The sequence below is a fragment of the Protopterus annectens genome, chromosome 1.part2 (genome assembly GCF_019279795.1).
Source record: "Protopterus annectens isolate FY-2018-M chromosome 1.part2, PAN1.0, whole genome shotgun sequence".
NCBI classification, from domain to species: domain Eukaryota; kingdom Metazoa; phylum Chordata; order Ceratodontiformes; family Protopteridae; genus Protopterus; species Protopterus annectens.
The window spans coordinates 1,020,329,223-1,020,352,471 of NC_056727.1; the positions used below are offsets into that span (position 1 = coordinate 1,020,329,223).

At 36.7% G+C, this 23,249-nt stretch overlaps 1 protein-coding gene across 1 annotated transcript in view; it reads right to left on the reverse strand.

The window, feature by feature from the left end:
• The window catches only part of LOC122792225 (CUB and sushi domain-containing protein 1-like), a 3,080,606-nt gene that overhangs the window by 1,273,854 nt on the left and 1,783,503 nt on the right, over positions 1 to 23,249 (reverse strand). The window contains exon 36 of the mRNA XM_044059969.1: positions 6,746 to 6,955. Within this exon, the coding sequence (XP_043915904.1) occupies positions 6,746 to 6,955 (210 nt within the window). The remainder of the gene's footprint in view (positions 1 to 6,745; positions 6,956 to 23,249) is intronic.

The following is a 23,249-nucleotide window of genomic DNA, read 5'->3' on the forward strand; positions in this document are numbered from 1 at the left end:
AAATATAATATAAAAATGTAAGCCACCTGTGTAAATATAGTAAATATGATAAACCGACAATGCCCTTTGTTTTACTAACATAATATGACATTCACAATGTGACCTCTTCTTGCTAAGCTTTATATATTGTGGTGCACAAATAGCCAAGCAGTATAAATAAGTGCAGTAAGAGATGGTCGCTTATTATAACTGAATATAAGCTGAGGTGGCTTACTGATAAATTGCTTTGACTACGGTGTGCAGAGTCCTGGGTTCAAGACCTGCAAGGGCTGTTTATTTACTCTCCTGTTTGGTATCTACTTCTCTGAACTCCAGGCCAACACAAAGGGACTCTAGCTGACAAAGTTCACAGACGATTGCAAGTTGGGAGCTATTATTAACCACCCAAGTGATGTTGACATCCTGCAGAATGGCCTTACTGAGACCAACGACTGGTGTCAGAACAATGGCCTTAAGCTCAATGCTAAAAAATATGTCATTATCCCCTTTGTAAAAAACCCGGTTCCCATGAATTACCATACTGATGGTAGTCCACTGAAAGCAGAAGGTGTTAAAAGAGATCTGGGAACACAGGCTGACAGCAACCTCTCTTTTGATCACCACATTGCCACTGTGGTCAGAAGGTCCTTCTATGTGGCACATCTCATTACTAAGGGTTTTGCATCCAAGAAGAAAGGTGTACTCTTCCCTCATTAGACCAATCATCGAGTACAATGCCCCATTTGGCATGTACCTCACTAGACACCTGCAACAACTGTAGAAGCCACAAAAGTACCTCACAAAGAGGATCATAGGCCTTAAACACTTGTCCTATATGGACAGATTCAAAAATCTCCAACTCTTCTCTGTATCATATCGCCTACTTAGAGGCAATCTCTGCTTGACTTACAAAGCCATGTCTGACCTGGCTCTGTTAGAAATGCTACATCTAAAGAAATCCCAATCCCTTCACACCACATGCTCCAGAAACCTCATCTTCATTACCACAATCAACAGAATGTATTGGAGGGACAGGTTCATAACCTAGACACTGCCCATACTATGGAATAGACTTCCTTTACATGTCAAGCAGAGCACCTCACTGATCCTCTTCAAAAGAAATCTTGATGAGTGAATGGGAAATAGAAAATTCACCCCAGGGATAACTCCAGTGGATCTACTCAACAGAGGCACTAGGAACTAAGGCTGGGTGGCACGATGCCAGGGTAATCCTATGGCTAGGCATGTAAAGGCCCCAGGGCCATTACCCTAGTACACACCTATGAACCTATGAATACTTCATCTACAATGATTTTCCTTGACAAAATGTAAAATATCCTTGTTGGATTGTGTTTTTCAATTAACTTTAGTATCTTTTAAATAAAAATAAGCAGCACATCTAGCTCTGTGAAAGAAGGGCACCATGTAGATCACATCTTGGGATGTTCTCATAAAATAAATATATTGCATTCAAATTCTATGGATGCAGCATATTTTTGCTTTCATTTTTCTCTGACATAGTAATTTGCTGTTTTGGGCTTTTGTATAATGGGTCTGGTAGCACTAGTCTCCATTTGGCCATCCATGCAGTACTGACAAATGTGGTCACTACTATTACAGACAATTTTCAGTCTAGTCAGAAATATATGCAATATTTAATATTTTCTTACTGTATGAGATTTTTAAGTAGTTGAATACGGGTGTCTTGTTTCACAGAATGCTGTAAGTTCTGTATGTCTGCTACTGGAATTCAGTTCAGATATTGACACTGCAATACAGGATGAAGGGATGATGCATTTCTGAAGTATTGCCTTTCTGATACAGTGTTGAAACTAACATATCTACTCAAGCTACCTGTACTTCATGTATGTGTAAAAGATTGCAATGTAATAAACCATTTTCATATGTTTATATCCATGCTATCTGTTTCACCTTTCACCAAACATACTCATTCTACAGTCTTACAGCTACTATTGAATAGCCGTTTTGGCAGTTAGGAACACTCTCAAACACATGGCTCAAGTATATGGTGGGTCACTTAAACACCTTGGTTCTGTATGCTAATAAGCATGTGCATCTCTTCCATTGTAATGCATTTCTTGAAAACTAAGTAATCTCTCCTCAGGAACCAATGAGCAATATATAACACTCAGATGTGAGCATTGCAGGACTAACGTATGTTAGCAGGGTGTGGCAATGACGGTAAGCTTGTGTGGCCAAGCAAAGGAACCCGCAGGGAAATCTGCATTATCTGCTCATGGACATCACATACTACTACAAAGTGCCAATAAAGTCTTCATAAAATAACAAGCTGTGTTATGGAACTTCACTTCTGCTCCATTTGTTCATGAAGATTTCAGCATCTGGCTAGATTCAGCTTGGTGATATATACTGCAGATGTATAAGTCCACATGTGTGCAAATGCCTGTACAGAACACTGGTTTACTTTTGTTATTTATTTATTTATTTTTTATGAGAGTCACAAGTGCGTCTAGGTTCAGCTGCTTATGTTAGGGTGATTGTGTACTCATGGCACATCATAAGTGGCAATTCTTAACATTTTTCTTTTAGTTTTGTCATACTGCTTTAGTTTAGGGGTATTCTTCAGTATTTGTAAGGTAGACATGTGTGTGTGTGTGTGTGTATATATATATATATATATATATATATATATATATATATATATACACATATATATACATATATATATATATATATATATATGTATGTATTATTTTTTTAATATGTACTTGGCTGATTTTAATTTCCAGCTTAGTGGCATGGAGAAATGGCAGAAACAGTGACTTTTTATTTAGTTGTGTTTTGTTGGACAGCTAGCATTTTGCATATGGGTAATGTTTAATTTATAAGCATGCACTTGTGAATATTTAGTGTCTATTCATGTTTTCAACAACGACTATTTGCTGCATAATGTACATTACTGCTACTTTAGTTCCTGAACTTTTACAGAAAAAAATTCCACAAAGTCTCAGTTGCCAACATTTCTCATCTCTTAAATTATTGTTTTAATTTCTTTTGATTACTTCTTAAGGAACTCCATGATTGTATTAAATAAAATATATTTTTTATTGGGGGGAGGCCATGAAAAATTATCAATTGCTGCAGCACTTTTTTTCTAATTTAAGATACTCCACATTTTCTGTATTATTCTGCATCATCAGCTCCTTAGCTATAAAATTCATCAATCATTATACAATCATTGTACAAAGAAAGGGGCTGCTCACTGACAAATGGGATTTAGCACCACCTGGTGGCTTGGTGGGATTTCGCCCACCTCCAGAACATATAGCACACCTCATCAGTTATGTGAGTACACACAAAAGGAGTTCATTGTTCTCTGACCTGCAGTCCCACCAAGCTGAGCATGTCCATCCTTCTCTGCCAAAACCATCAAGCAACTGATCTGCTAATTAAAATCAGTTTACCTGGAATGTAATCAGAGCTCTATCCCTATAAGCCAGCTGCACAAGCTATATGCAATCAGCAATTTATAAAAAAAAAAAAAAAAACAAGGTTCTGTCTTACCTTTAAGTTTAACTTTCTATCTTTCCCTTTTCCTACCCCCCCCCCCAAAAATCGAGCTGTATTATTAAATATTTCTAACTGTATAATTTTCCTACATGCTAATGTTCCATTGTTACTGTGTTGTGCCTTTTTACAACATATTTGCTATTTAGAACATTTTCTGTATTATTTTACTTACAGATGATTATGTGTGTCATAACTTCATGTTACACCTCTCCTTACCCACATTCCTCAGGCTTACATAGAGTCTGAGCCGGCCCTGTTCAAGGCTTTAGTAGGTGGGTCAGCAGTAAGGAGATGAAGATGAAAGGTGACCACAGAACTTGCTGTTGGACAACAGTGATGAATGAACTCATTAAGTCAAAGAAAATCTTATTCCTTTTGAAGAATCTGAATTCTCAATTGCATCAAGAAAACAAATGTCATTTCTTCAGCGGCACTGGTTAAACTTCTTCTTTGCTGCACCCTCAAATATCCATCCATACCTTCTTCTTTATGCTTCTTTTACAAATCAGTAACCTCCCTCCCTCTTTTATTTATTTATTTATTTTTTTCTCTCACTTTGACCTTTTGTAAAGAGATGGTCCCACCAAAAAATATAAAGGTAGATGAAGGTCATTACTGTCTTATTTCTTTAGTGCCTATATTTTACTATACTTTAACTTGCTTTGCATTTGTTTTTATTTACTATTTCTTCCACTCTTCCTTTAACCCTTTTTAAAATGTAGTATTCATTGCACTATTTATGCCACAAATCTATGCATTACTCAATGCATTTTTAAAATTTGCTTGTTATGCCTTCAATATTTAGTGCACATGTATATTAATGTATGACTTTTTGCTGAATGTATAGTGTTATTGCCTGCTTGGCCCAGGTCATGGCTGAACTGGTCATCAGAAGAGCTAATTTTTCTGGTTAACAAACATTAAATAAAAAATAATAAAATAAAATAAAAAGACACCTTCTACTCAATGCTTGCTGGAATCCACCCAAAAATGAGTGAGATGTACCAAAAGGCCAATAACATAGCAGCTGTGGTATTAAACAACCTATAAGTCATGGTGTAGGAGGAGTCTACTGGGGTCATAGTGAATAGATGTTGCAAGGTAAAACTGGAGGAAGAATATTATCCAGGTAATTATCAGCAAGGCTAGAGAAAGAACTAGCCTGTGGTTTGTATTAGGTATTAGAAAGAAAATTTTGAGGATCCCATGAATCCAATAGATATGCCCCCCTCAGAGAGAATCATAGCCAGAAGCATCTGGTGGGAATGGGTCAATTTCTGTACAGGATGTTACAGCATTAAGTATGCTTGGGAACTACATGAGTAAATGTCCACACATGCTGACGATAATGTGGGCGATGTTGTGGATTCATATTAATCATCTTTGCTGTGTGCATGAAGTCAGGGACAGTACATCCACAGTAGCTAACTAATGTGACAGTCCTCAATTTCAAAATAAAGGATGAGGTGTGTCTTTCAATTAAAGAATGACCATGCCTCTCAGGGTCCCTGTACAGGTCTGCACAAATGTGATGGAAGGGCAGTTCATCTGCTAGAGGGAACATCACTTTGTGGGTTTATTCTCCTTAACAGTATGACAAGATCTGCAATCCAGGATGATATTGCATTAGATGCTGTTTTTCTGTCAGCTGAGTGTGTTTTTTTTTTTACCTATTGAGAATGCCCTCTGGTTGTCCTACTTGAGAAGTTTACCAGACTTGGACTGCAGCAAAATGAACCAGGAAAAAATCCATAGTATTCTGAGTCATGACTCTCAGGTTGCCTGAAAAAGTAAGTAAATCATACAGAGTGAGGTAAAGACTGCTTCTAGGGTTAGGAAAGCCTCACCTGCCATGAACAGCTTGTTACTACCATCAATTTTGAGATGCCTGCCTAGATGGAAGGATGGAAGCATACTGTGAGAGGCATATGTAAAATGCAGGATGATGAAGGGATTCCTACCAGAAATAATTCTTATCCTGGAGCATAAAACTAATTCTTGTACAACAGAAAGTAGTGCAGCCATATACAATCCAACATGACATTGAGAGATGAAGTATAAACATTAGCCCCAGTCAGTCACATATGACTAGAGGTACCCCCTCTCCCCGGAGGGATCAGAGCCAGAAGCATCTGGTGGGAATGGGTCCATTTCTGCCAGGTGACTGACACACACACACACACACACTGACACACACACACACACACACACACACACACACACACACACTGACACACACACACACACACACACACACACACACACACACACACACACACACACACACACACACACACACACACACACACACACACTCACACACACATACATACATATATATATATATATATATATATATATATATATATATATATACATACACATACATCTATCATGACAATAGGATTTTTATGCTTTTAGTTTAAGATTTAGATTAGCATCACCAATCTTAGTATAAAGCGGTATCTGGAAGAAAAAAAAAACAGGTCCATAGACATTTTTTCAAACTCAGAAGATATCAATGGATTGATACCAATACCTGGTCTATCCTTAATCTCAGACTCAAAATCTAAACAAAGTCTGAGAAATTTCAGTCCCTTGTGTATTACTTATTGCAATATAACTATAACAAAAAAGGAGGACAATAACTCACAGGATAATAAGAGGGGCAAGAATCAGATGACAGCACTGGCACATTAACCCACTCAATGAGTAGACTGATTGTGATTTATTCCATTTTTGGAGGTAGTGTGCTCTTTGTTATTGCATTAATTGTGTGAATACATAAACATGTAAACACTTGGGACAGTTTAAGATTTTAAGATGAATTTCCTGTAATTTTCCTTTAATGTCTTATTTTAAATGCTGCTGTGTATCTCGCTGTTTCATTTCTACATGATATAACTGATAAGTATATTTCCTCACTTTTCCTCGGTATGCAGGGTGCCACTAATTTCTTCTACTTGTAGACACAGCTTTTAATATCATTTCCTTCTACTCCTTTGAAAATTTGACAACGTTCCATGATTCTAACGTCTGTTTTTCAAGAATTTATTAGACAAACTATTGTTTATCTGCAAATACCACTAGATCATACAAGATGAGGTGAAGGCTGATTTACAAATGATCTATGTTCATTTGTAATCTATTTTATAAATCTATGCATTAATGTTTTATTGTATCCTTTATTTTTCTAATGTTTTCTTATAATTACCTTGGTATTCCAGTTTGAATCCTGGTTTGTTTTGTGAGTGATCACTATGAAAATAGAGTGTTGTATCATGAGATGTTGACAAAAAAGAAGGTGGGATTTCAGCTCCACTAAATCGACCAATAACCCGGCTTGTATCAAATGGTCCATTACGAATCTCAAGAAAATCATGGTTTGGCTCTGTGGAAAAGTTTTGAAATTGAATATGTATACCTGAAAGAAAGAAAATGTGTTATTACTGTAGATATTCTTCAAATACATTTTAAACTAGCTAAACATAATTGCATAACAGTATCATTTAACACATTTAAAGTAAGGGTGTGAGCAAAGTAATTCTACGATCTGATTTCTGCCATCAATCAAAACCAGAAGTCCATAACATCTCTTATTCACAAGAAAGTAAGTAAAATGTATTTATTTAGAAATTCAAGTCAGAAATATGAAGTTTAATATAATGGGCATACCGGAGCTCAAAAATCTATACACAGCATTCTGAAATGCGGTTTCACCATACTTTTCCGCTTTAGTGTCTCAGCATAATAGGGCATTAACAAACACCTGTACACCTACACAGACTAGATCCCATACACAGGATGCACAGGTAAATTCATATACAAGAAGAATAACAAATTCATTTTTATTTGAAAAAGATTAACCTATGAGACAACGAAGGCCTGGCTTTTAAGATGTTTTACAAAGTATGGCAGCTGGTTTAGAGGATTAAGCAGCTGTTAATACGTGGCTCCTGTGGCCTAGATGTGCAAGGTTTGATACCTTTAGTTTCCATTGCCTAACTGTATGACCCTGAGCAAGTCACTTAATCAGACACTGTTCCCTGGCCGAGTGTGAAAAAGGTCCATGGAGTTCAGTGCTCTAGTCCAGAAAACAAGTAAAGTAATAAGTAAAGATTTGTATATATAAATAACAGTAACTTTAGTTACCGTAGGAAGTTAATCATAAACAATAAAATTACCAGTACGCCTGCATTCGTAAGATAAAGAAAGAGCAACAAAAGTATATTTATTAGGAAGAAAAAAAGTTTTAAGAGAGCAATAATCTTGCAGCTCAGACTCATTATATAGGTGGGGTGATACTTTAATGACTGTAGGACTGACAGAATTTAAGAAAGGTAACTTGGCTGACAGCTACAGAGTCTTGTAGTTAATTATGACCTCCACCTACTGATAGTATGGGGGCCTGCATGTTCTCTCTGTTTGCATTAGTTTTTTTTTGTTTTGTGTTTTTTTTTTTTTTTACAGGTGTTCCAGCTTCCTTTACCTCCAAAAATACATAGCTTGATTAGTTATAATGTACAGGTAGATTGGCAACGATGTATAGGCTGATTGGCTTCAGTGTATAGGTTAATTGGTTACAATGTATATATTGATTGGTTACAATGTATAAGTTGATATGCCCATGCCTTTGTTTTACTTACTATTGTCTTTTCTTAATGTACTGGAAAATATTAGGGTTCAACCAAACACCCTAATAATGGGCGACTTCAACTACCCCACCATTAACTGGGAAAACTACTCATGTACCAACTCCTTAGCTCAGTGCTTTCGGGAATTCATAAACTCCAATGCCCTGGATCAACATATCCACACCCCCACTAGTGGCAACAATATCCTAGACCTAGTCATTACCAACATGAGTGACTGGTGTTCCACACATGAAGTCAACTCCTCGTTGGTCCGATCTGACCATGAGCTAATCACCCTTGATATCCACATCCCACCCCCACCCCCAATTAAGGAAACCACAGTAAAAAATTTCTCCAAAGCCAACGTTATGCTTCTTAAGACAGAAGTGGTGAACTTCACGACACCCATGCAGATGGACAATACAGTTACAACTGCTGAATCCTACACAAATGCACTCTATAAGCACTTACACAAGTGCATAGATTGTGCTATCCCAAACAGAACCAAGTTGCTATCCTCCAAAAAAAGGAAGCCGATCTGGTGGTCCCCTGCCATAAACAAACTGTACAACAGAAGGAAGAAACTTTTGCAAAAGAGAGTAAAATCCCACGAGTGGAGGAGCTCCCTGGTCAGCCTCAGTAAGAAGCTGAGATCCCTTATAAGATCCTCCAAAGCTAGCTGCAAAAACAAAATTAACACTAATTCCAAGGACAACCACAAAGTATTATATAGCTATGTCAAGAATCTCAATGGCAACACCCAGATCTGCTCTGAGTTACAGCACAAAGGCAAGAAAATTACAGAACCAACTGATATTGCCAACATCCTGGCAGATAGGTTCAGTGTTAACTTTACCCACCCTCACCCCCTAAAGGGCCCATATCTATACAGGAAGAATGCAGAGTCCCTGTAATCACAACTATGCTGGTAAAAGCTGCACTCTCTAAAGCCAAAACACAGCATCCATGGGACCGGACAACATCCCAGGCTGCGTTTTACATGAACTTCTGAATGAACTGGCTCCCCACTGAAGCACCATGTTCAATAATAGCCTTGCATCAGGCTTTGTGCCCACTGAATGGTGCACAGCAACAGTTATCCCATTCCACAAAGGGGAAGCCACCACTGATCCTGGGAACAATCGACCTATTAGCCTGACGAGCTTGGTCTGCAAGGCCACGAAACGTATCATCATGGAACTCATAAACAAAGACATTGGTAACCTCCAAACTCTGGATCCCACCCAGTTTGGGTTTGTAAAATGCAGATCATGCCTCCTGAACCTGATCGACTTCGAGGCAGTCATCAAAGCCGTAGATGAGGGTAAGGTGGTTCACACTGCCTATCTTGACCTTGCCAAGGCTTTCAACATCATCCCCCATTCTGGAATTGTAGTTAAACTCACTAAACTAGGTATAAATTCCTATGTCACAAGATGGGTTGCCAACTGGCTCACTGACAGAACCCACACTCTAAAAGTTGCAGACTCCAAATCTGACCTCAAAGCAGTGACAAGTGGAGTATCACAGGGTTCTGTCCTGGGACCTCTCCTGTTTAGTATCTACTTCTCTGAAGTACAGGCTAACACAGAAGACCTCTGGCTAACGAAGTTCGCAGATGACTGCAAACTAGGAGCCATAGTCAAGTCCCCAAATGATGTGGACATCCTACAGAAGGGCCTCACTGAGACAGATGCATGGTGTCAGAGCCATGGCCTAAAGCTCAATGTCAAAAAGTGCAGTGTCATCCCCTTTGGTAAAAACTCTGTACCCATGACCTACCACATAGGCAGCAATCTACTTAACACTGAATGCGTGATAAGAGACCTTGGGACACAGGGGGATAGTAGTCTCTACTTTGATAGTCACATCACCTCAGTAGTCAGGAAGTCCTTCTATGTGGCACACCTCATCATAAAAGGGTTCTCATCCAGGGAAAAAAGTGGTCATTGTTGCCCTCTACTTGACACTCATTAGACCCATTATGGAGTACAATGCCCCTTTTGGAATGTACCTCACAAGACATCTGCAGCAGCTGGAAAGGCCACAGAAGTACCTCACAAAGAGGATTACTGGCCTCACACAAATGCCCTACACTGACCACCTCAAAAAACTCCAGCTTTACTCCATAGCATATCGCCTACTCCGAGGTGATCTCTGCCTAACATATGAAGCTATGTCAAACCCAGAGCTGTTGGACATGCTACACCTAAAGAAATCCCAATCCCTCCGAGCTATATGCTCTAGGGACCTAAACCTTGTCACCACAATAAACAGGACATGCTGGATGGATAAATTCCTGTCCCAGAGACTTCCCATACTCTGGAACAGGCTACCCATCTATGTCAAGCAAAGTTCTTCATTAGCACTCTTCAAGAAAAATCTTGATGAGTGGAAGGGAAATAGGAAATACACCCCAGGGATCACTTCTGTGTCTCTGCTCGACAGTGGCACAGGAAAATAACTTTCTTGGGTGGCGTAAGCCATGAACCTTGTTGGCTAGGCTTACGTAGGCCCTTGGGCGATAGCCTAGTACCTATCTATGAACCTATGAACCTTGTGGTGCACTATATGGCTTAAAAGTATCCAAGAAGGGCCAGGTTTCATATTTAGTTAAAAATATAATTAACTAATATGGTATAACACCCTCTTGGGAAAAATGACTCACCTAAGGTAAAACCCTGTCTTACTATTACAGAGCAATGGCATTAGTCAGAAAAAATAACCAGAATGAGCAAGAGCTGCAAAAACAGGAGCACAGAGTTTAATTCAGAAGGATAAAAATGGAGCATAGTTAATCAGAACAAGTTAGCTAAATACAGTTTAGATGCACACTGTGGTTATACTGGTTTCAAACATCACAGAACTTTGATGGTAAAGCAGTAATCCCCTTTCTCCATTGGCTGAGTGATTTTGATTTTGTATATACAGAGTAGCAGGGGTGTAGCAGTTTAGTCTCCTCCAGAGGCATAAAAAGAGGCTTGCCCCTCCTAAATCACTTTTGATTTGTTGAAATTCTGGCAGCAATACTGTGTTCTGCAATGTTTGGAGGCGTGATTAGCAGCCATGTATCTGGAAGGACATTACACCCAGTGGAGCGGTTAGAACAACTATACCAACAAAAGTGACCTACCTGTCTAAGTTGTATTTCATCATATTAACTATATATTTCTGATCTGGATCGAGGGGTTTTCTTTTACAATAGTTTGTTAAACTGTTGCTGTCAGCTGTATTATCCTTCTGCAGTACCGTAACATATTGTATTGTTACATATGTGCCAGCTGTACCATAACATATTGTATCGTTATAAATGTGCCAGCTGTATTATCCTTCTGCAGTACCGTAACATATTATATCATTATATATGTGCCAACTGTATTAATCTTCTGCAGTACCATAACATATTGTATCGTTATATATGTTCCAGCTGTATTATCCTTCTGCAGTACTGTAACATGTTGTGTTGTTATATATGTGCCAGCTGTATTATCCTTCTGCAGCACCGTAACATATTATATTGTTATATATGAGATGGTGCCCAAGCACCAGGAATGTTACATGGTTTTCCTTGTTCTGTCCCTTTGTCTAAAAAACAATAAAATACAAAAAGAACATTTTACTATAAAGTTTTGGTGTATCACAAGAATCACCAATAAGGCTACCCCTTTTCCATTTTAATGCAAGTGGCACTTCAATATGTGCATTTGAACAGATATGTCTGTTTACTGACACTAAGCTATTCATCAGTACTGTTATGTAATATGGGTAGCATCAGTACTGTTATGTAATATGGGTAGCATCAGTACTGTTATGTAATACGGGTAGCATCAGTACTGTTATATAATACGGGTAGCATCAGTACTGTTATGTAATACGGGTAGCATCAGTACTGTTATGTAATACGGGTAGTATCAGTACTGTTATGAAATACGGGTAGCATCAGTACTGTTATGTAATACGGGTAGCATCAGTACTGTTATATAATACGGGTAGCATCAGTAGCATTTTTGTTATCCAGACTTAAAATTTCATAAGATGGCAAGCTGTTTCTTAAAGCTCCAACATGAAAAATTATTTCAGTATGTATTAATAGCAAAACTCAGTTGCAGGGATTCCTTAAAAAACCCAGCTTGGGCCATATGGTCTTGGGTAAAAAGGCCCTGTTTCTGCAATGTGGTATTCTGCAATTCAAAGACACATTAGTCGCAATGAGGAAAGACATAATTATGGGCTTACCTGCAATGTCTCTGGATTACATCAACTACAATGAAGTGCAGATCAGTACTTACTGGGGTAGTTAACAGGGCTGCTGGCCATATCACGAAAACAAAGGCAACTTCCTATATTTACTCTGCCACATACAATACACAAATTAAAGCACATACAGATGCAGACACTCATACAATAGCCAACATTCCGCTTACTACAGCATTGGTTGTTTGCAGCTGAATAGCATAATAATTTGATTTTAACCTTCTGCGTTTAGCCTGTTCTCATATAAAAATGTTGCCAAGTAGTTAACATTTTAAGTACTCATCTCCTGCAGGATTGCTTTGACCTCCCTTACAACAGGCCTCAACATCCCAGCGTCTGGCTTAACCATTTGAGTGGCTACATCCTTTTCAGATTGTGTAGTTTTTGTTACTCATTCAGTTTAACATTAGTGCATTACCAGGATTTTTAGCTGCCAAAGTTATTCATACATCTGAATGTAAGTCATTTTCTTTAAAGCTGGGGTCTGAGAGTTGGCAGTATGAGGACCTTATATCACCTTGTATTCATACATTTTTGATATCTGAATGCAGTGCTGAAACAGTTCTTACATTAATGCCTAGTTTTTACAAGCAGTTTATACGCTGGAGTAGTATAATAAATAGTGAGCACATTTACTGTTCTTTTCCAAGATGCAGATATTTTGTATAATTTTAAGAAAACTGATGTCTTGGTAAGTTACCTTTATGCATAGCAAGTGGCATAGTGCACATTTTGCTGGCTCAGACTTACATTACAGTTACATCACTAGAGATTTCTTAATGTAACATACTTACTAGTCGAGTGTAAAAAACAGGATTCCATTTTTATGCTCCATGATTAGTAGGGCATTTTGGTAATAGCTGAACATTCTATGCAGTTTATAAATATAAACAGAAGTAGATTTGTCAAATTAAAGTATGTTTGCCTTAGTGTCACCTATCATTAAGCATTCTGTTGGTAAATGGTGACATTTTAAAACTCAACTATAGTCAAATTCTCACTACAACTTGCTAAAATTAAGACCTTAGTAATTTTAATTTTCCTAACAGACAGAAGAGAGCTGACATTTTTTCCACTATCTGCTACCAGTAAAGAAACGCTTTTAGCTGCTCAGTTAACAACATTACCAAAGTATACATTTTCTGTTTCTTTACACAAGCTTGTCACATGCACTGTGAAATTAAAGCAAGTTATTTCCACTGAATGTTCCAATCTGAAAGCATATTATTTTAGGAAATGCCTGATTATAATGGTATTTTTTTTATATTTTGTAAGTGAGTACTCATGTTCCCTTAACCCCCTATATTACTGTTACTAGGATAGTATAAACCTGAACTTTTATGCATTCATGTGGATGTTAATTAGAAATTACATTTTCTAGCCAAGCCAAAGCAGATAAACAAAGTCGTATTCCTGGCAATATATTGGTCAGCATTTATTTGACAGGAGAAACAGAATGCTACCTGACAGATTATGACATTGAAAAGCAAGTCAAAGAGGGAGGTACTGTGAAGTTTCCAGGATATCTTCACTTTCCCTCCAAAAGCATCAAGGTAGTTATAAAAGCAGACTTAGAAAGTACAGGAAGAGGAACAGAAGAATACTTAACAGTAAAAATCTTTTTGAAAGATAGTTTCTAAGCATACGTACTAGTAACAAACTATTTATTTGAAACTGAAACCATGTTCAAAGTCAACTCTGCCCTCATGTAACCCATATCCTATTCCAGTTAGTCCCACCCACTTTGTTGCTCTCTAGCAACCCCATCTTGTCTTGAAGACACCTGGTCCTGCAGTTTTAGTATTCCTTTGCACACCAGTAAAAAAAAAAGCTGATGGACAATTCAATCACTGTGATTCAAAAAGTAGACAGCTGGTATTTAATCTCATACAGAGCCATAGTAATTCATGATGAGTGGAATTTTCATGTCAACATTTCTTCTCACATATGAGAGGGAACGAAGAAGCCCAGGTACTTATTATAAATTGAGTGGTTTCCTCTATTACTGTTAATTTCATGAAATAGCTTTCATACAGATATTCCAGCTATGAGGAACTTGCTAGATGGAAATCCTCCTACTCATAGGATGTGGCAAGTACATTACTCCTTCAAAAAATTGCTTATAGCTAGTGTCACTCAAACTCCACCTCAATATAATGTCATATGTCATACATTGAATTCCGCAGAATGCCAGACGTATCAAATTGGGACTTTATAAGACATTATTCCATGTTAATTCCATAGGCATCTACATTGTGTAATGTGGGTGCGCAACATCAGATCACAGTTAAACGAATATTATGGAGACCTTACTAAGAAAAGCATGTCCTTTTCATGTATCTTATAAAATGTTATTAATGTTTCTTTCCACCCTGCTGTGTAATGAAAATAGATGACAAGTCATCTGAATTCTAAATTCCTTACAATACAACCCAGATTATGACAGTGGCATGTTGCTATGACTCATACAGGAGAAATTTCATCCTTTCATACTTCAGGGATTGCTAAGAAGACAATTATATATATTTTTTCCATTTGATAAGTACTCATTTGGAACAGCACAGTTCAAATGTACAGGTAAACAAAGGACTTGAAGTCTTTCAGGATTTATATAGTCGATAGTGCATAGGACAATCAATTACCCATCCACAAGGAAAGAAGAAACCATAACTGTGTAGTATGTTTTGGGACATCTTGATTGAGTTGGGCAAATTTCAATTATTTCTAAAAGCTGTACGGTCTGATAAATGTAGTTTGTCCAAATACTTAATATTTCTTAAAATTATAAATCCTGAATGCATAGCAGAAACACAATATCCTTTGTTAAGGAGTCTTCTAATAACAGCTAGAAAAGTTATCACTAAAAACTGGAAGCAAAACATGACTCTGTCATTCCAAGAATTTTTGAACATAGCCACTGTTTCCCACTTCAGTTCAAATATTGGAGTAAGTTGTAGATTTTATCAGAGAAATATGAGAAAGATAAATTATATTGAGACTAGAAAATACAAGTTGTATTATATGACATTGTTAATAATAAGGTCCCGAGTATGCCCATAAATGGTTACAGTAGTATTCTGAATGTTGACTGTATGAATTATTTTCTTTTTGTTGTTTTTGCTAAAATAATAACATTTTTGAAAAAAAAAGTAAATGGTATAGTATGTGGCCAAACAGTTAAAATGGGTATGCAGAAATCTACAACTGTCCATCCGTATATTGAAATAATTAAGAGAGTCACTTGGCTAGTAAACAGTGTTTCGATGCATTAATTGTACAGCATGAAAATTCTCATGTATTATATATAAAAATGGCCACTTTATGGAACAATCACCTTATCAATATTCATTTGTCAAATAATTAGACTGCTTTTAAGAAACCTTTAGATAGTTGGATAAAAGTTAGCTTAGGTGCTTCTAGCTGGCCATTAGCCTGAACACTGTAATGCTACTTATGAACTTATTACTGTCATTTATTGCACAGGGCAGAACCTGATGTAGTGAGTAGAAAAAAAATACAACTGCATTTTTGGACTACCACTGCTCATTAAATCTACCCATATTCCAAATCACAATGTTTCTCTTCACATTTAGTTTTTGCAAACATTTATTAATCACATTAAATTGTAGATTATCAAAAGCTTTAGAAAAATCCAGAAGCGTAACATCTGGTGACAGATGCTGCTCCAAGGCTTGAATAACATGATCGCAATAACTAATCAAAGTCCACATACCCTTAATGAAGTCGTGTTGCTCTTTATCAATAACAGACTGATTTGTATCAGTATTCTATAATAAATCAATTAAACATTGCTCAAAGCACTTAACCCAAAATAGAAATAAAACTCATTGCTCTGTAATTTTCAAAAGAAACTGTCTTTCCTTTTTCGTGAATATGAGTTATATGAGAGATTTCACTGTTCTGGTACATATCCTTGAATTAAAAATGTATTGAACTGTTTACATAGAACATGGAGTAACATGTTCTTGATGTTAGTATAATAACAGTAGTATTGGTAAGTCATGTATAACCTACACTTCATATTTAACATGTTTTACTTTTCACAAATTCCAGTATATAAATACCTACACTATATTATACAATAAGCAACATGATTTTCATAATGTCTTTAGCACTTTGAGTGCAATACCTACAGTTACTGATATTGTCTATGGCAGTATGAACAATAGACTGATCATTGCAGGACTGTTTGAAGACTTAACCAGGGCATTTAAAATTATCAGTTATCCACCACTGCTTCATAAACATAGCTAAATTACCTTTGGTAATAACACATAACAGTGGTTTCAAAACTGCCATCTAGACAGAACATTTCAGTCCTTGCTAGTAGTTGTATATCTGATGTAGTTGTAGTATGCTATGGAGTACCTCAAGGATCAGTTTTAGGTCCACTTATCTTCTCCTTCTTTATCAATGACTTACCTTATGATCTACCTTCCCAAAACGTTAGATACTTACACTAACGGTATTCTTCTTATGGAATTACTACAGAAGAAATCTCAGATCAGTCTCACTACTTTCTGCAACTAAACATTTGACAATAAAACTGATGGTAAACATCAATGGATCCAGTGTTGTTATTTTCCACAGAAGCTAACTAATTTTTCTCCACTACTTGTTACGGACAGCCTTAACAATATCATACCGCATGTACCTGAACAAATGATATCTGTGTATTACCCTTGATCCCACAGTAGCCTTCAAACTCTGTGCTGATGTGATTGTTAGTACACTGCTTTAACAGCTACATTTGTGTTACAGGGTCTCCCACCCAGTCTTACTTGTGGCATGATGTACTATAGCAAGAAATGTCCTCTTACTAAAACTTGAATGCGGCCAGGTAGCACTATTGGTCATTCAATAATCAAATACTATGGGTGGCTGAAAAAAGCACCTGCAAATTTGTCCACTTAGCAGACTCACATGCGTGTCATTACAATCTGCTTAAGGCATTCAGTTGGCTATAAATGCATTGAAGAGCTTTGCTACAGCAAAACAGTTTACTATTTAAAATAATAAAATGAGTTATCGTCCACTCTTAGTAATAACAAATGCGAGAGGAAACAAGAGACACTATCAGACGCAGGCAGGAAGAAGGCATTACCTTGTTCAGACCACATCTAAACACAGTAGTATTGAAAAGAGGATCAGTTATATGCAATATTCTTCTAGATGAAGTAAAGCAACAACACATTTTAAATAGCTTTAAAGCTTTACTTACAAGGTTCATTTAAAGCTTTACTCAAGCAACATTTTCTTCCACAAGCCAGTTGCACGTTTCAAGATTTTTGTTGAGTGAAACAATCCCTACTGGGATATGAAACAGATAAAGTCACTATTCTCCTGAATAAATGTAAATCAAATGCAGTATACAGTATTTATGTATTGCTTTACACAGTGTGTGCAATGCTATCTTCAAAGCTGCAAATCATTCATGTGTTATATTTCTATCTAGATAATATTCATTACATTGTATATAAAGCTAATTACTGTTAATTCTGAAAATCAGCTAAATTCTTTGAATGTTTGTATTTGATTGCAGCTCTTGCAATTTGCAAATGATATATTTTTGCTCTCTGAGTCAAGGTTGATGTTCAAATGGATCAACTGATCAGTCCACCTACCGAGTAAAAATTAAATAACAAAAATAAAGAATGAGACGAGTACAAGATACTGAGCCATTATAAAGGGTAAAATATTCAGAAAGTGAAGAATTTTTGCCTTGCATTCAAGAAGGGTAAGTAACGTGATGAACAGACAAAACTGAACAATTTATGAAATTCTTACTACAAAGTCATCTCAAAATTTTTATTTTACTTTAGGAGACCATTACTGGCTAGGAGTATTTACATGTGTAGGTCAATAAAACATAGAAGGATTTTTTCCTTGTTATTTGATATTTTAAGGTATTCACTTTGGGCAATATGCCTTGTAAGTAACACAAAGCATTTGAAAAGACTGATATATCTTCAGGCATTGGGTGATGTATAACGTGTATAGCAACACTTACATCCACATTTGCTCATTAATCTTAGCTTATGAGGCAGAAATCTTGAGAGACTATATCTTGCCAGACTGATCATTATGTTAAAGTAATTTCATTTTCTTTTTTTTTTTGCCTACTGTATATGTCAGGAGTATTTTATTCATGCCCCATGGGGAGGTGTAACCATTAGACTCAGTTTGTTTTGTATTTTCAAAGCCTGTGGAATAAATGCATTGCATTCAGTATATCTGGACTATAATTAGCAGTGATGTGAGGAAAGTGTTTTAGCCTATGTCTGATAAAAAGTACACGTTTTATGACTGGTAACTTTTTTTAATTAATTTCCTGCCACATGTTGTCACTTCCTAGCAAATTCAAGTGACTTGATTAGTGATGCCACAGTGATGTTACAGATGTAATCTGGGAACTAGATGGGTGCAGGACAAAAAATAACATGCAAGGTGACAGGGAGAATTTGCATGCAAAGTACTACAGCTATTAGCATCTTGTAACAAACATTTCAGGCTAACTAAAGAAAAAATTTCTGCTACTGGTTCTTTCCTCATCAACATGAAAACGTAGAGTGATACCAGTGCAACGTTTTTAATTTAAGTAAATGAAAAAAAAAAATGTTCTTTCAAATAGCAAGAGAACAAAGTAAGTGTCTACATAAGATCTTTCTTACAACAAAAATACAGGGACTAGATATTACTTTATTATTTTTCCTGTCATGTTTTGTTTATTATTTTTAAATCTGCACCAAACAAGAGTTTTATAAAAGACTCATAAATAAACTGTACTATAATTGCTATGCAAAGACACTTGCATTTGAGTGACCATAAACATTGAAATGACCTATATGAAATAAATGTTAACTAAATACTTTAGACTGGAAGTAAAAAATAAATAAATAAATCAGACACTAAACAAATGATAATAAAGGCACACAAAATTTCATCAACACCGTATTCTGTCAGCAAGGCTTTGGATGAGGCATTATGTTAAGCAGTCTTAATGCAGAAAAAATGGTTTCATTAGAAGACTAATTTATGAACCACATGAATAACTCACACAAAGAAATAGAATATCTGCTTTAAATGAAAAGTGCCTTACAAAAGGACATTATGTTATGAGTCATTATATAAAGTTGACAGATTGCTTTTAAATGCAGAAGTAGCAAAACTGTGTCATCAAGTTCCAGAAAAAAGGTATACTAAAAGGACAGATGTATAGTTTTTTCGAACACGAAATTACTTTGCTTTTATATTAGCTGCTGAAGGAACGTTTTAGTTATTATACTGCCAAAGACATGTGTTTAGGATTGTGCAAGAGTCAGGAATGTACAGCATTTTTGGTGGACTTGCCTTATAGTGACCCTGTTTAAGAAACAACAAACATCGTGACAGAGGAAATACTCTTTTAATTGGTATACTTGTCTGTGCTGCTGGGAAACTTGCTGATTCCAAATGTACAGACCTCAAATGCCCCATATCCTCAGGTGAGCAATGCTAGTAATGTTTAAATAAAGCAATCTAAAACATTTCTGTAGAGAAGTATAGTCCCTGAGGTCTGCCTCAATATTTAAAACACACACACACACACACACATATATATATATATATATATATATATATATATATATACATACATATGTAGTCAGACACACACACACACACACACACACACACACACACACACACACACACACACACACACACACACACACACACACACAAACACACATATAGACATGGACAGATAATAGAGATTTAAAATCCTCTAAGGTTGGAAGAAAGTAAAAAATATTATTTAGCCTTCCTTATAGTTAGTGCAACCTGGAAGATAGTATATTTTGAGGTCAGAGTGTGGGGAAATTTCCCACGTGAACTGGTACAGGGTTCACCCCCCTGCAAGAAGACATATGCACGATTCCATTTAAATACTGTATCATAATGTTCTACAGGACAGCGGTGAGCTCATGCATCACAGACAATATGCAGTAAATCAGACTTCAGTATGACAAGGTAGACTCAGTTTAACAGACACAGGCTACATTTACAGTACTTCTGTCAAAGCAAAACCCTCAGGTCACTGTCTTGATGACTGTAGAGATTTGAGCTTCCTCTGGATGTGCTTTAAAGTTCTAGGCCATTAAACACATTTATCACAGACTGCTACCTGGAGAATAGGTTGAAGAATGGAAAAAAATAACATATTGCTAAACTGCGATTTCCATGTAATGTGTTTTCCTCTACATAATTTAAATTTTATAGCAATAGAAATGTTGTTCATCCTTAATTATCATAGCATCACCTGGCAGCCTCCGTCACAAAACTACAGACATATAGCTCTCTGCCTTAGATTACATGTGATTTATTTTGTACAGAATTTATGCAATTGTTTGCTGCAGCCATCTATGTAACCCTGCTTACATTTGAAAAAGTACTAACTTAAATGCATTGCTAGTAGAACAGTGCATACATGCCATTGGCATCTTGCCAAAAACATATTAATGAAAAAGGAGAACGTGCAGGAAGTGAAGGAAAACTAGACTTGCACTAAATTCGAGAAAGTGCAGGTGACCATCTGAAAAGCAGCCAAAAATGAAACATTTTGAACTACTAAAAAAAGAAATCCAATACGGGAAGAGGAGGTTTAACATTTTCAGTGATAAAGGCAGTATACAGAAAAAAAAAATTAGTCCATTATAATGGGAGTCTTTTAAACCTCATTTTCCATTATGACCAGGTCTTGTAGAACACTTATGTACAATGTGAAAAACCTACATTTCTTCAGAATATCCAGTACCATGCTAGTGGAGAACCCCAAAACTGGGCAGTCATTAATAAAAAGATCAGGTAACGTTTTTTAAGCTTTACTCATTTTGAAAGTATACAGATTCACTCAGTGTTAAATATATGTCAGGGCAGTACTTCTTTGTAAGATATTGTCCTTTACAACATCAGCGGCAAAACTCACTGTTGCACTTTTATCAACAAAATAATCATTTAAATCATGTTGAAACTGATTTGTCCAACACATCCTTATCATGCACTTGGCACAATTTTAGTTTTGTTCAGTTATAACTATCGTGTCACTTGTTTTATTACTGGCAATGTATGATCAACAAACTTCACAGTGACAAGTATGTATCCTTAGGCTGTACATGCCTTTCATTAACTGTTGTTCCATCATTAATTTATTGATATGTCCAACATTTTTCCTTCAAGATGCATTCACTTGAAATTTAATGCATGAAATCAGACATTTTCTTTTGTCCCGGTCCCCCTCAATAAACAGACCACACCAAATGACATTTGACAACTTTTATTAAACTTCCACAAACATAACTTTATTAAACAACATTTAATTTACTGATCGCAGTTTTAACATCCATATAACAATTTACTAGGGCAGCGTAACCTCACTCACCCTAACCAAATAAGCAATGTCCTCACCTCTGTTCTGTTACTTTTACTTATCAAGCAACGTCCCATCGCTCACTATCATTCCCCAAGTCACAGAATTAAACATCCGACAGCAGAGAGAAAACAGAAGAGGGACAAGCCTGCCCCTCTTCTCCACCTAAACACCAAACCTATAAAAATAACCGCACAATCCTCAATGCTCCTAAAAGAAGGAGGGAGGGTAGGTAGCAAGTTACACCAAAATCTGAACTCTTACCCAGTTACACTCACACAAAATCAGTTAAGCCCCTCCTTGCCCTTACCTCATTTTATCCCAACCCTCCTACCTTCTCAGTTTAACCCTTGCATCCCCAACACACTAACTTTCTTCGGCTACGATCTTAACTCCCATTACTATTCCTACCTGACCCTCTACCAAAGATGTCCCTGGACAAATGGTTTGTTCCCAAACCTTATCTGTCCTAGTTCCCTTTAATAAACACACCACACTAAATAACATTTGACAAGCTTTATTAAACTTCCACAAACATAACTTTATTGAACAATACTTAATTTAGTGATCATAGCATAAACATTCAGATAACCATTTACTAGGGCAGTGTAACCTTGCTCACCCTAAACATATAAGCAGTGTCCTCAACTCTGCTCTCTTACTTTTACTTATCAAGCAGTGTCCCACTGCGCACTTTCATTCACCAACATAGTGAATTAAACATCCAACACCAGAGGGGGAACAGAAGAGAGACATGCTTGCCCCTCTTCTTTGTCAACCAGCCTGACACAGGCTGTTCCCTCTCATTCTCTCCAAAGCTTTCAGCAAACCCTCCAAAACACACCTAAGTGTACATTAAAGAGGTCCAAGCCAAAGTCATTCAGGAGTACTCCATCCTCTCTGAACCAAACTGGATCCCTGTCACCAACATCCCAATGCTCTATCATATACTTACCGAAAGCAGCCAGTTGCCTAACTAGCCTTATATTAACAAACTGATGAGCCCCCTCTAAAGCCAAAATAACCATGGCACTACCTCCGATCATACAAAATACATACCTGGGTATAACCTCTAGTACCTACCTATGAACCTATGAAATGAACAGATCTTCACTTATCCTAACTACCAACTGTAGCTTTGGAATTATTCCCAGATTGTTACCTGCCAAATATACCAGTAGGATACTAAGGAGCCCATTGACACTCAAAACAGTGCAAACTCAATTGCAGGCCATCCAGGCATAACTGCAGTCCCTTTTTGCTGCCCAGTGAATATAAGCATGACCAAAATGAGATTTCCTTTCCTAAAAATTAATTTAATACTAAGCCAATCACTGTACTCAATTATCTAATATAGCACAAAAAAAATTTGATGACCAACAAACCACTCTCTCAGTGATTTC